General features: G+C 42.6%; 1 protein-coding gene across 1 annotated transcript in view; it reads right to left on the bottom strand.

Annotated features, from left to right (window-relative positions):
- The window catches only part of LOC123999965 (noelin-2-like), a 119,764-nt gene extending 106,889 nt beyond the window's left edge, over window positions 1–12,875 (bottom strand). Inside the window, exon 1 of the mRNA XM_046306024.1 lies at window positions 12,337–12,875. Coding sequence (XP_046161980.1) covers window positions 12,337–12,393 — 57 coding nt within the window. The 5' untranslated portion in view covers window positions 12,394–12,875. The remainder of the gene's footprint in view (window positions 1–12,336) is intronic.
- Between the last annotated feature and the right edge of the window lie 783 nt (window positions 12,876–13,658).

Here is a 13,658-nt window from a genome sequence, read left to right as displayed (position 1 = left end):
CTCCCACCCCTCCTTGAACAGACTCTCCTTGTGACATAACCTCCTTACGCTACAACAATTCTGGCACACACAATACAGTCTCATTAGCTGGCCCTGCTTCAAGCTCTACAGTAATCAGCTATGACACTAAAGCACACACTATTCAATCTCCTCAAGCAGCCCTGAATCAAACACAATGCTAGCTCATTATCCGTGACAGACTGTGAAGCGGTATACTTCGATATATGAATCTAAATGGAGAGAGCACGTGAATGTGGTGGCGGGCGTGAGACTAATCAATCTATCACTGCCTGTTTGTTCGCCCACATGCTGCTCAACATGATTGTTTCTGTCTGTCACCCACCACAACATTATAATTAGGTGTACGTATCACTGCACAGGACAAGAGGCAACATCTCACCAATCAGTGAGTGTGTGTGCATGTCTGGCCTGTGCCTGTATGTGTGTTAGCTGTACTGTATATCTCTCTAATTGTCTGAGTGTATGTGCCTTCTAGCCCACTTCATTCACTCCATCCACTTCCATTGGCACAGCCCATACAGAGGGGGATGGAGGATGGAGAGATGATCCAGTGTCAGTGTCCGGGGTGTCGTCTCCTCCAGGTTGAGGAGCCATGATGCAGGCCGAGCCTTGTGCGTGTCCTCTCCTCTCCGTGGGAGATTTACACCCCTCTCTCCCGCAGTTTTTCATTTGTCTAATTCCCTGTGTGGCTGGCTGGGAGGTTTCGGCTGCTGCTAGGCAGAGCACGTACTGTCCATCCGCCCTGCGCGGCCTGCCTACCAGCGTCCTTGGGTCCCCAGAGCAATGCAAGGAGGACTCTCTCTCTTGCTTCAATGCCCCTTCCCTCTCTCTCACTCTCTCTCTCTCTCTCTGTTTGAATGCCGTCCAACTGTTCCCTCTTGTCACTTCCACCGCAATTTATAGGAATTTTAATAGCCCAGGTTCACTGATTGTAAACCATTTCATTGCCGAGGAAAGTTGAAAAGGAGTGGTTTTATAAGGTTTATGTGTCCGTGTTGTTTTGGTAAGATGATTGTGTAGTCGCCCCCTGGCTGGGAGACAAGGACAGGAATTTAGCCTGTGAGTGGTTCAATCACACCAGCCTCCGCAGAGCTCGGGGAGGGGTTTAAATGGTCGTCATGCTGCTTCCTCTCATTGGACGAGCACCAAGAATGGAGATTTCCCAGCACGGGGTCCCACTACCAGGTCAGCTGGGAGCTGATCGGGATTGGATGACAGCCATGCCAGCTGTTTGTCCTGCTGCCTTCGGATTGGGCCAAGTTCTGTCCTGCGTGTCCTCTCAATGTCTGTGTTGGACCAATTAAAAGCCAAATGATTGTAATGTACAACTAGGATTGGCTCTGTGTGAGTTTTGTCTCTGCTCAAAATGCCAGAGAAAACCCTGCAGACAAAGGCTGCATGCATACAATTCCACTAAATCAACAAAGCTTTTCTATTCTGCCTTTCTACTCCTTTGCAGCGTAATCTGCATTTCAATTAAATTTAAATTGGCTTCTTAAATATAATCAACTCAACTTATTTGTGAAGTAAAGTGAGACAAACTGTACAACTCTGTGAACTGCTTTCTTCGCTGTAATGTGTAGCAAGCTGTTTACAATCAAATGACTCCAACTGTGGGCACAATTTCTGTTGCAAACATCATTTCCATCTCAAACAAGGAGGAGCATTTTAAATAGTCCTAAAGAGCCAGTCTATTTTAGTCAATTGATTATTGGCCTCCCTGGTGCCAGGGGATAGAACAAATTACGGAGGGAAATAAAGCTTTTGAATTATTTACAGAAATGTTGTCTTCCTCTTCGTGAATGACAGCCAATTAGACGATCTCGCCCACTGCGCTCGGCATTTGAACAGGGAAAAACACCAAAGCAAGTGGTAACTTCCATCACTCACAGCCTCCAAGGCCAGACTGTTTCAAACAGTAAGTACACCCCACTGTCTGCACCAGTCTTTCCTATGGGAACACTGCACTGCACTCATGCTCTCATATCAGTAAGTACGCCCCACTGTCTGCACCAGTCTTTCCTATGGGAACACTGCACTGCACTCATGCTCTCATATCAGTAAGTACGCCCCACTGTCTGCACCAGTCTTTCCTATGGGAACACTGCACTGCACTCATGCTCTCATATCAGTAAATACGCCCCACTGTCTGCACCAGTCTTTCCTATGGGAACACTGCACTGCACTCATGCTCTCATATCAGTAAGTACGCCCCACTGTCTGCACCAGTCTTTCCTATGGGAACACTGCACTGCACTCATGCTCTCATATCAGTAAGTACACCCCACTGTCTGCACCAGTCTTTCCTATGGGAACACTGCACTGCACTCATGCTCTCATATCAGTAAGTACGCCCCACTGTCTGCACCAGTCTTTCCAATGGGAACACTGCACTGTACTCATGCTCTCATATCAGTAAGTAAGCAGTGTTGTGTTCACAGGTTGTTTCAAGTACATGTAAAATGTCCTGCCCTCAGCAGACAGCCACTGATTAAACAAAAATAATTATAGAAACACTGAAGTCTCTCAAGACCCCCCAAAGCTCTACTTCCCAAGCCCTCTGCTTAGTTCAACGGCGTTTAATAATTAGATTTGATTGTGGTGTTGACGACTCTGATCTGGATTTTAGATCTGCAAAGACTTGCTAAGTGCTTACTGTGTTTTTGATAACATTTCAAATGAAACATTGTAAGTGCTTACTGTGTTTTTGATAACATTTCAAATGAAACATCTTAATGAAGGAACATACACTCAGCTGAGTATACCAAACATTAGGAACACCTTCCTAATATTGAGCTGCACTCAGAACAGCCTCAATTCGTCGAGGCATGGGCTCTACAAGGTGTTGAAAGCGTTCCACAGGGATGCTGGCCCCTGTTGAATCTGTTTCCCACAGTTGTGTCAAGTTGGCTGGGTGTCCTTTGGGTGGTGGACCATTCTTGATACACACGGGAAACTGTTGACCGTGAAAAACCCAGCAGCGTTGCAGCTCTTGCCACACTCAAACCAGTGTGCCTGGTACCTACTACAATACCCTGTTCAAAGGCACTTACAACTTTTGTCTTGCCCAATTCACCCTCTGAATGGCACACATGCACAAATCATGTCGCAATTGTCTCAAGGCTTTAAAAAATCCTTATTTAACCTGTCTCTTCCCCTTCATCTACACTGACTTAAGTGGATTTAACAAGTGACAACAATAAGGGATCGATGTTTTGTACTAAGTGTATTTTTGTCTTTCTGTTGTCGTACATTTCCCTGCAATTCTATTTCTGAGGCCTCACCCCAATGTCATCAGCACACTCAGTCCACCAATCAAGCCCCTAACTGTTTCAATTGCATAAGTGTCATGAACTGGCTAAGAACCTGCATTACATCTAGGAAAATAAATTATCCTTACACCTGCATAACCTCTAGGAACAGAAATGATCTATAAACCTGCATTAACTCTAGCTACTGAAATGATCTTTAAAACCTGCATTAACTCTAGCTACTGAAATGATCTTTAAAACCTGCATTAACTCTAGCTACTGAAATGATCCCTAAACCTGCATTACATCTAGCTACTGAAATGATCTTTAAAACCTGCATTAACTCTAGCTACTGAAATGATCCCTAAACCTGCATTAACTCTAGCTACTGAAATGATCTTTAAAACCTGCATTAACTCTAGCTACTGAAATGATCCCTAAACCTGCATTAACTCTAGCTACTGAAATGATCTTTAAAACCTGCATTAACTCTAGCTACTGAAATGATCCCTAAACCTGCATTACATCTAGCTACTGAAATGATCTTTAAAACCTGCATTAACTCTAGCTACTGAAATGATCCCTAAATCTGCATTAAAACCTCTAGCTACTGAAATGATCTTTAAAACCTGCATTAACCTTAGCTACTGAAATGATCTTTAAAACCTGCATTAACTCTAGCTACTGAAATGATCCCTAAACCTGCATTAACTCTAGCTACTGAAATGATCTTTAAAACCTGCATTAACTCTAGCTACTGAAATGATCTTTAAAACCTGCATTAACTCTAGCTACTGAAAATGATCCCTAAACCTGCATTACCTCTAGCTACTGAAATGATCCCTAAACCTGCATTAACTCTAGCTACTGAAATGATCTCTAAACCTGCATTACCTCTAGCTACTGAAATTATCCCTAAACCTGCATTACCTCTAGCTACTGAAATTATCTTTAAACCTGCATTACCTCTAGCTACTGAAATTATCTTTAAACCTGCATTAATTCTAGCTACTGAAATTGTCCCAAACCTGCATTACCTCTAGCTACTGAAATGGTCTTTAAACCTGCATTACCTCTAGCTACTGAAATGACCTCTAAACCTGCATTACCTCTAGCTACTGAAATAGTCTTTAAATCTGCATTACCTCTAGCTACTGAAATGATCTATAAACCTGCATTACCTCTAGCTACTGAAATTATCTTTAAAACCTGCATTAACTCTAGCTGCTGAAATGATCTCTAAACCTGCATTACCTCTATCTACTGAAATGATCCCTAAACCTGCATTAATTCTAGCTACTGAAATGATCCCTAAACGTACATTACCTCTAGCTACTGAAAATTATCTTTAAACCTGCATTAATTTTAGCTACTGAAATTATCCCTAAACCTGCATTACCTCTAGCTACTGTAATGGTCTTTAAACCTGCATTAACTCTAGCTAATGAAATTATCCCTAAACCTGCATTACCTCTAGGAATAGAAGTGATCCTTAAACCTGCATTACCTCTAGAAACATATGATCCTTATACCTACATTACCTATAGGTACTGAAACTATGCTAAAACTCATTGCCTCTAGCTACTGAAATTATCCCTAAACCTGCATTACCTATAGGAACATAAATCATGGCTACTGCCTTAAAGCTGCAATATGTAACTTTTTGGGTGACCAAATTCACATAGAAATATGATTTATAGATCTGTCATTCTCATTGAAAGCCAGTCTAAATAGTGATATAAGTTACATGCACTCTATTTCTATGCTTCCCGATCTTAAGATTAATTTAGTTTTACTTAACATTTTGTACATACGTTTCAAACAGTTGAATATACAATATTTTTGTTTATTTTCCAGCAGTTTAGATGGTACAATGATTCTCGATACTATCCATTGCTTGTTTTGTTACATAAACTGAAATTAGGCAAACTATTAGAATTTTAGCAACCAGGAAGTGTCAGAGTGATTTCTGCAACTTTTCAACCTCATAGTTGTCATGTCTACTCCTGTTCCTCCCCTCCGGCATCCGCCGGTTTACTAACCACCGGTCCTGGGAACCATCATCACGCGCAGCTGCGCTTCATTAGGCACACCTGGACTCCATTACTTCCCCTTTATCTGGCACTCCCTTGGGTTCTTTCCCCATGCAGTATTGTTTTGTTCGTCAAGATGCTACTCCTACGTTGGATCGTTCCATGTTTCTTGTTATATTAAACTGACCACCTTCTTCTTGACTCCCAGCATCCACGTTACAATATTCACTATCTCCAGCACCAAACCAGCGTCTACATTTCTACATGCGTGTTTCTATTGTCTGTGGATAATAATATGAGGTGACAAAAAAAATGCTTCTCTGTGACATCACCGTACAATTAAAAAAAAATATATATATATTTTTTTTAATGCTACGAGTTTCTGGCCAGAGGGAGGGTACTGTATGTTATTGCTCCCCACATCATCACGAATCTCATATTGTTTGAAAATCACTTTTTTTATGATGTTATCGAATAGAACTTTACATATTTTCCTTCAAAACGCTCTGTTTTCACATATGTAGACACTGGTATTGTACTGGAGATAATGAAAGTAGGTTGAATAGTGAGCTCTGCTCAGATATCTGCTAACATTGGCATCTCTTAAAGAGGCATTTTGAAGAATCAGCCTTTATCTTTTGATGTAAAAACGTCTCCAGAAATGTAATTCTACTAGTCATCAAAGTTACGTGTTTTAAAAACACATTAGATATTTAGCAAATCAAAGAACCATACAAATTAGAACAAAGTATTTATATAATATTAAATACAATTGAGAAAATATTCCAATTATTATATAAATTGAAATGTTTACATGGAAACATGATGCTGGCCTTCTAGGCAGAGTTGCAAAGAAAAAGCCATATCTCAGACTGGCCAATAAAAATAAAATATTAAGATGGGCAAAAGAACAGACACTGGACAGAGGAACTCTGCCTAGAAGACCAGCATCCCGGAGTCACCTCGTCACTGTTGACATTGAGACTGGTGTTTTGCGGGTACTATTAAATGAAGCTGCCAGCTGAGGACTTGTGAGGTGTTTTTTTCTCAAACTACACACTCTAATGTACTTGTCCTCTTGCTCAGTTGTGCACCGGGGCCTCCCACTCCTCTTTCTATTCTGGTTAGAGCCAGTTTGACCTGTTCTGTGAAGGGAGTAGTACACAGCATTGTACGAGATCTTCAATTTCTTGGCAATTTCTCTCATGGAATAGCCTTCATTTCTCAGAACAAGAATAGACTGATGAGTTTCAGAAGTAAGGTATTTCTGGCCATTTTGAGCCTGTAATCGAACCCACAAATGCCGATGCTGCAGATACTCAACTAGTCTAAAGGCCAGTTTTATTGCTTCTTTAATCAGAAGAGTTTTCAGCTGTGCTAACATAATTGCAAAAGTGTTTTATAATGATCAATTAGCCTTTTAAAATGATAAACTTGGATTAGCTAACACAACGTGCCATTGGAACACAGGAGTGATGGTTGCTGATAATGGGCCTCTGTACGCCTATGTAGATATTCCATAAAACATCAGCTGTTTCCAGCTACAATAGTCACTTACAACATTAACAATGTCTACACTGTATTTCTGGTCAATTTGATGTTATTTTAATGGACGAAACATTAGCTTTTCTTTCAAAAACAAAGACATTTCTAAGTGACCCCAAACTTTTGAACGGTATTGTACATTTAGACATTTCAAATGGACATAGAGAACGTTCTAAAGTCTTTTACACGTAGTAACTTACTTTGAAGAGATCATATTAGTTCTAAATAGGTGTTTGGTGATTGGTAGACTAAATTCCTTGTACTTCTCTTTAACTACCACTTCCTGAAAGTCCGACTCTTCCTACACGCAAAGTAATTCATCTCAGTTTTAATCCATCCCAGTTTGAATTAATCTCAGTTTTAAACGCACCTGCATTCACCAAATGTTGTGTGGTATTACTGAGATATATTCCCCAGACTTGTATAGAGGGAATTGTTCATATGTTGTCAAATATAGATTTTGGATGACATTTTCTTTGGAAATATGCACCAAAAATGCTGTTTACCCACATGGTTAAGTAATTTACAGATAAGATTTTTTTTTAAGTATATATCCACAATCTGCTCAAAGTCCAGTCCTGGAAATGTGAGCAGATCTTATTAGATATTGCCTCAGTTTGCATATTTTAATACAATATTTCAGAAACATTGTAATACAAAAAAATATATACACTGCTAAAAAAATAAAGGGAACACTCAAATAACACATCCTAGATCTGAATGAATGAAATATTCTTATTAAAAACTTTTTTCTTTACATAGTTGAATGTGCTGACAACAAAATCACACAAAATTATCAATAAATCAAATTTATCAAACCATGGAGGTCTGGATTTGGAGTCACACTCAAAATGAAAGTGGAAAACCACACTACAGGCTGATCCAACTTTGATGTCATTTCCTTAAAACAAGTCAAAATGAGGCTCAGTAGTGTGTGTGGCCTCCACGTGCCTGTATGACCTCCCTACAATGCCTGGGCATGCTCCTGATGAGGTGGCGGATGATCTCCTGAGGGATCTCCCAGACCTGGACTAAAGCATCCGCCAACTCCTGGACAGTCTGTGGTGCAACGTTGGTGGATGGAGCGAGACATGATGTCCCAGATGTGCTCAACTGGATTCAGGTCTGGGGAACAGGCGGGCCAGTCCATAGCATCAATGCCTTCCTCTTGCAGGAACTGCTGACACACTCCAGGCACATGAGGTCTAGCATTGTCTTGCATTAGGAGGAACCCAGGGCCAACCGCACCAGCATATGGTCTCACAAGGGGTCTGAGGATCTTATCTCGGTACCTAATGGCAGTCACGCTACCTCTGGCGAGCACATGGAGGGTTGTGCGGCCCCCCAAAAAAATGCCACCCCACACCATGACTGACCCACCGCCAAACCGGTCATGTTGGAGGATGTTGCAGGCAGCAGAACATTCTCCATGGCATCTCCAGACTCTGTCACGTCTGTCACATGTGCTCGGTGTGAACCTGCTTTCATCTGTGAAGAGGACAGGGCGCCAGTGGTGAATTTGCCAATCTTGGTATTCTCTGGCAAATGCCAAACATCCTGCACGGTATTGGGCTGTAAGCACAACCCCCACCTGTGGACGTCGGTGTTTTTATTTAAATGGTAGACGTTCATTGTGATATGAATAATGGGAAACATGACCCTATTAGGGTGTGGTGCCTTAGCTGTGATATTGTATAGTGCATCTCACATGTTTTGTTTGATTTACTTATCTAGGCCTATGTATGCTGCAATTGAGCTTTTAGCTGCAAACGTAATGATTACGGTCCATTTTATCGGCTGAAATATACATGTATTCTCAGCTCAGACCACAAGTAGAATTCTTAGATCACCATCCATAAATATCAACTGTTACACAGACGTACATTTACTAAGTGCATGCATGGTGTCAGTCATCTTGTGATGCAACATACCCCATAACAACGGCGTACATACAGAGGCAGCGCCAAGGTCGAGCAGGTGTCCGTCTGTATCACTGGCTGTCAGGACTCCTGGGGTATTGTGGGTACTTAACAAACACATGCAGAGAGCCAGCGAGTGCATGTGTCTCATTAAAGCATAGTGCATATTTAATGTAGGGCCCGTGCCCAGACTGTGTGTGGGAAGATGTGTACATATGAGTGAGATATCCAATCTCCTGCAGTGTAGAGAGACGTCCTATCAGTCGGAAGATGCGGCCAGAAGAGTTAATAAATTCTTTATGTCTGCAGAGCTAGGCTACATTAGGGAAATGTGTGGCGCCATATTTTTTTTTTCTCTGTAGGGTTGATTAATATTTCATGTAAACACTTACAACAAATTGTCCCCCAAGGCCAATTATGAGCCATTGGAGGCGAGGAAACAGTTCCACTGATAAAGAGATGATTGTATCTCCTGAGAGTAAGTCTGAGACACACACATTGTCAGGTCCTTATGCCTTATGGTTGGGTGCTCACCTACCTACTGTCTCCTGCCCTGTGACTCCAATGAGAGTCAGCGCTAGACAGGGCACCACTGTGACGGACCATGTTGGAGTGGGTGAAACAGACGGCTAAAGAAGTCTCTCCGCAGGTAGTTTCATATGATATGCTAAAACCAGGGTTTTCCTAAGTACTGGGGGGCATAACATAGCAAAACATTTTTCCATTTTTTTTGTCACTACTGAACCGAGTTCTCCATCAGTAGGTCACAGACAGACAGACAGACAGACAGACAGACAGACAGACAGACAGACAGACAGACAGACAGACAGACAGACAGACAGACAGACAGACAGACAGACAGACAGACAGACAGACAGACAGACAGACAGACAGACAGACAGACAGACAGACAGACAGACAGACAGACAGACAGACAGACAGACAGACAGACAGACAGACAGACAGACAGACAGACAGACAGACAGACAGACAGACAGACAGACAGACAGACAGACAGACAGACAGACAGACAGACAGACAGACAGACAGACAGACAGACAGACAGACAGACAGACAGACAGACAGACAGACAGACAGACAGAGACAGACAGAGAGAGAGAGAGAGAGAGAGAGAGAGAGAGAGTGAGAGAGAGAGAGAGAGCACATGGACAGAGATGAAGTCTTGTGTTGAACTGAGATACCACTGGCTGTGCTCTGCACATCCTTTCCTGTCACTGTCAGCACCACCTGCTTCTCTCAGTAGGGTCTCATTGTCACCGCCACCGTTTGAAAGGAGCATGGCCTCAGGACAGGTAGCATCGGATCCATTTCTGGGAAAGGTCAGCTCAAGTCTCAACACAGCAAGTAGACATGGCAGTTGACATGGCACACTTCTGTAGTAGACAACATACTCATTCTGGAGAGCAGGATGTTCTCTCAGTGCTACTGTGTATTAGAAATGAACTGCAGCAGACATTTTCATTTCATGGTTTGCACACAGTCAGAATACTGTACAAATCTGCAGCTGTTGATCTATATGGTTAATACAGTCATATCATTCTCAGAACATTCTTGGGGGTTCAAAAGATATTTGATCAATCCTGCTCAAACATGAGTGATGGTCAGGATACTCTCAGGGGGCATATCTACTCAGCAAAATGATGCACATAACATTATACACTTGGGGGTCAGGCCTGGCATGCCAGATAATATTATTTAAACTGTAGAGTTTGGAAACTGTTACACACTAAAACTGGGATCCTTTGGGAAGTCCCAACTATGACATCAACCAATTTAAGTTGAAATTTTAAAGGGTTTTAAGGTTAGCGTTAGGTAGGGGTTATCGTTAAGATTAGGGTAAGGGTTGGGGTTAAGGGTCATCCCAAGGATTACCGAATAGCACTAACACGGAACCCAAAGCGGCTGCGTGCATATCCCATCGTGCGCATTCGTGCATAAATGTATTTTGTTCCCCCACACCAAACGCGATCACGACACGCAGGTTAAAATATCAAAACAAACTCTGAACCAATTACATTAATTTGGGGACAAGTCGAAAATAATTAAACGTGTATGGCAATTTAGCTAGCTAGCTTGCACTTGCTAGCTAATTTGTCCTATTTAGCTAGCTTGCACTTGCTAGCTAATTTGTCCTGGGATATAAACATTGAGTTGTTATTTTACCTGAAATGCACAAGGTCCTCTACTCCGAAAATTAATCCATGCATAAAACGGTCAACCGAATGGTTTCTAGTCATCTCTCCTCCTTCTAGGCTTTTTCTTCTCTTGACTTTATATTGCAATTGGAAACTTTCATAAATTAGGTGCATTACTGTCACTGACCTCGTTCATCTTTCAGTCACCCACGTGGGTATAACCAATGACGAGATGGCACGTGGGTACCTGCTTCTATAAACCAATGAGGAGATGGGAGAGGCAGGACTTGCAGCGTGATCTGTGATCTGCGTTCTTTTTAGCCCTTGGCAACACAGACACTCGTTGGCCGCATGAGCAGTGTGGGAGCAATAATTTAATAATATAGATTTATACATTTATTTTGCAACGGCTCGCGCGGTGTAATCAGCCTGTGACCCTGTTTTTAGGCAAAGGCATTCTGAAGCGTTGTCCATGGTGCTGAAACAGGCCTCAGACTTCAACTTGAAATGTTATGAGCTACATTATCAGTTTGTGTAGACATCTTTTTAAAATGGTAACCTTTTTAAATATATGACTGTTGCATTAAGCATGTTAACATGTTCTAGAACGTATTTTGTCTGACAGCTGAAGCAGCAATAACAAATGATTCACATCTCTTGGACTTTCAAATGTTCTCTGGGTCAGATAATTTACCTTCCTTCACTTCAATTTACAACTGTCACTTCAAAGCTCATCGTTTCAGGGAAAGGTATGTGCTTAGTGCTTCTCTGGTCCAACGTAGCCGCAAATACATAACTCCAAGACATAGGCCTACAGATAAGTCCATTCACCACGGAACATAGGTTAACGTTTGAAGGGGCATTAGAAAAGCACTAATTACAATCATCTTACTAACACTGAACCTGACACGTGTGTCCACAAATCACACCTAGATTGTGCACAAGCTCGCTGTAGCGTGTACAGTGTCCGGCATAATATAGACAGACTTCTGTTGCTCAGAGAAGCCCCAGAGCCTTTCTGTCGCTTCCTCTCTCAACTTTCTCTCTGTCCTGCCCTTCTGAATCCATGCGGCTGTATTCCAGGCCAGACGGCCGCAGATGTGGGATTTGACCAGCCTACACATTTTCCTTACGACTGGGGGAAAATAATACAGAGGAATCATCTAAAATCATATTTGGAGTTATTGTGTGGCACGTTCGCACTAACAAATTTGTGTATTTCACACTCATTCCACTAAACATATTTTTCTTCACACTTACTCAAGTATTGGTTTTAATTAAGCACATTGGCATATGTCTAATAGACACATGCAAGTCCTCGATAATGTATTCTGTACCCCCAATGGCCGGCATTTATGCAACGTTAACAAATAAAGAGCATTTTAAATCTGAGATGTGCGCGTGTTCCTACCTCACTGGACATGGCAGCTAACATCACTAGTAGGAACATGGCACTGAAGAGATGCATTCTTGCCGAAATGACAGCGTTCCAGCCGAGACCAGCTCTTCGGTTGCTCTTCCCCTCTTGCTTGTGTCCTTATTGGGGCGGTTTCTTCAGCTCGAGAAGGATTCTGTCAATGCTCTGTCGAGTGTACACGACGAACCTCATCACCAGCCAGTCTGTGCGCTGGGTTAATTCCACACCCGGACGCAGAGTAGACCTCTAGCTCCGTAGGCTAGAATGATCACGATGTGCGGTGTGGACTCGCGCCTACTCCTCCTCCCTTATGACCAACACCGATCAGTGGACCGCAGATTTTTGACAGTGAACGCTGAATCAAATACACAATCTTTCACACACGATATGTTTGTTAGAATAAGGCAATGCCTTTAACCTGTAAATGAGCACGGGACTCAATGGTATAGAAGCTAATGACAGGGGCTGAAAGTCGCAGAGGTTGGAAGGTGACTTCTGTGCTTGCAAGGTGACGACGCTAGGAGCAGCACATCGATGCTTTGGCAACTGATTCAAGTACCACTTTGCGTGCGTGCATGTGTGCGCGAGAGAGAGAAAGTGTGAGGGAGAGAGAGAGAGAGAAGGAGAGAGAGAAAGAGAGACAGATAGAGAGAGGGAGAGAGAGAGAGAGAGAGAGAGAGAGAGAGAGAGAGAGAGAGAGAGAGAGAGAGAGAGAGAGAGAGAGAGAGAGAGAGAGAGAGAGAGAGAGAGAGAGGGGGGGGCTGCATTGACTAGACTGTGTTTGCTACTCTGTATGGATTTTCAGTAGAATGACAGATACACGGAACGCGAGAGAGGGGTGACATTTAACGGAACGCATTGCCATAATCGACTTCCTTGTTATCTGCACACCAACGCTGATTGGGGCTGATATGGCGTTGTGTAAGAGCCGGATGGTGATTGTCAAAACAACATAATGCCATCAATTTAGCTCTCATCCGCTTCTAATTGGTAAATTAAGGTGCCAATATAATTCGAAGGGATTTCCCAGAATTGGGGTTTAGAGAAATAAGCACGAAAAATATTTGAAGTATGTTGTTAAGCGTGTGCGTATGTGTGTGTGCATCAGGACTCTGGTGGGCCTCTGATTCTCCTAGTTTTTGACAGCCAGAGCTAGTGGCCTCTGGCCATCCTGAACACGGTATGAATAATAGAACACCCTGGTCTGCGCTACCCGCTCCTCTCTTCTTCCTCAGTAATAGCGCTCAACTTCACTTTCCCATTTCACCGCTTTCCAAAGTTACATCCAACAATAAACCACTTTACGTCCTTGCCTA

Source organism: Oncorhynchus gorbuscha, linkage group LG16 (assembly GCF_021184085.1).
Source record: "Oncorhynchus gorbuscha isolate QuinsamMale2020 ecotype Even-year linkage group LG16, OgorEven_v1.0, whole genome shotgun sequence".
In the NCBI taxonomy this organism is placed as follows: domain Eukaryota; kingdom Metazoa; phylum Chordata; class Actinopteri; order Salmoniformes; family Salmonidae; genus Oncorhynchus; species Oncorhynchus gorbuscha.
The sequence above is the reverse complement of the archived record's forward strand: the minus strand, read 5'-3'. Positions and strand labels throughout refer to the sequence as shown.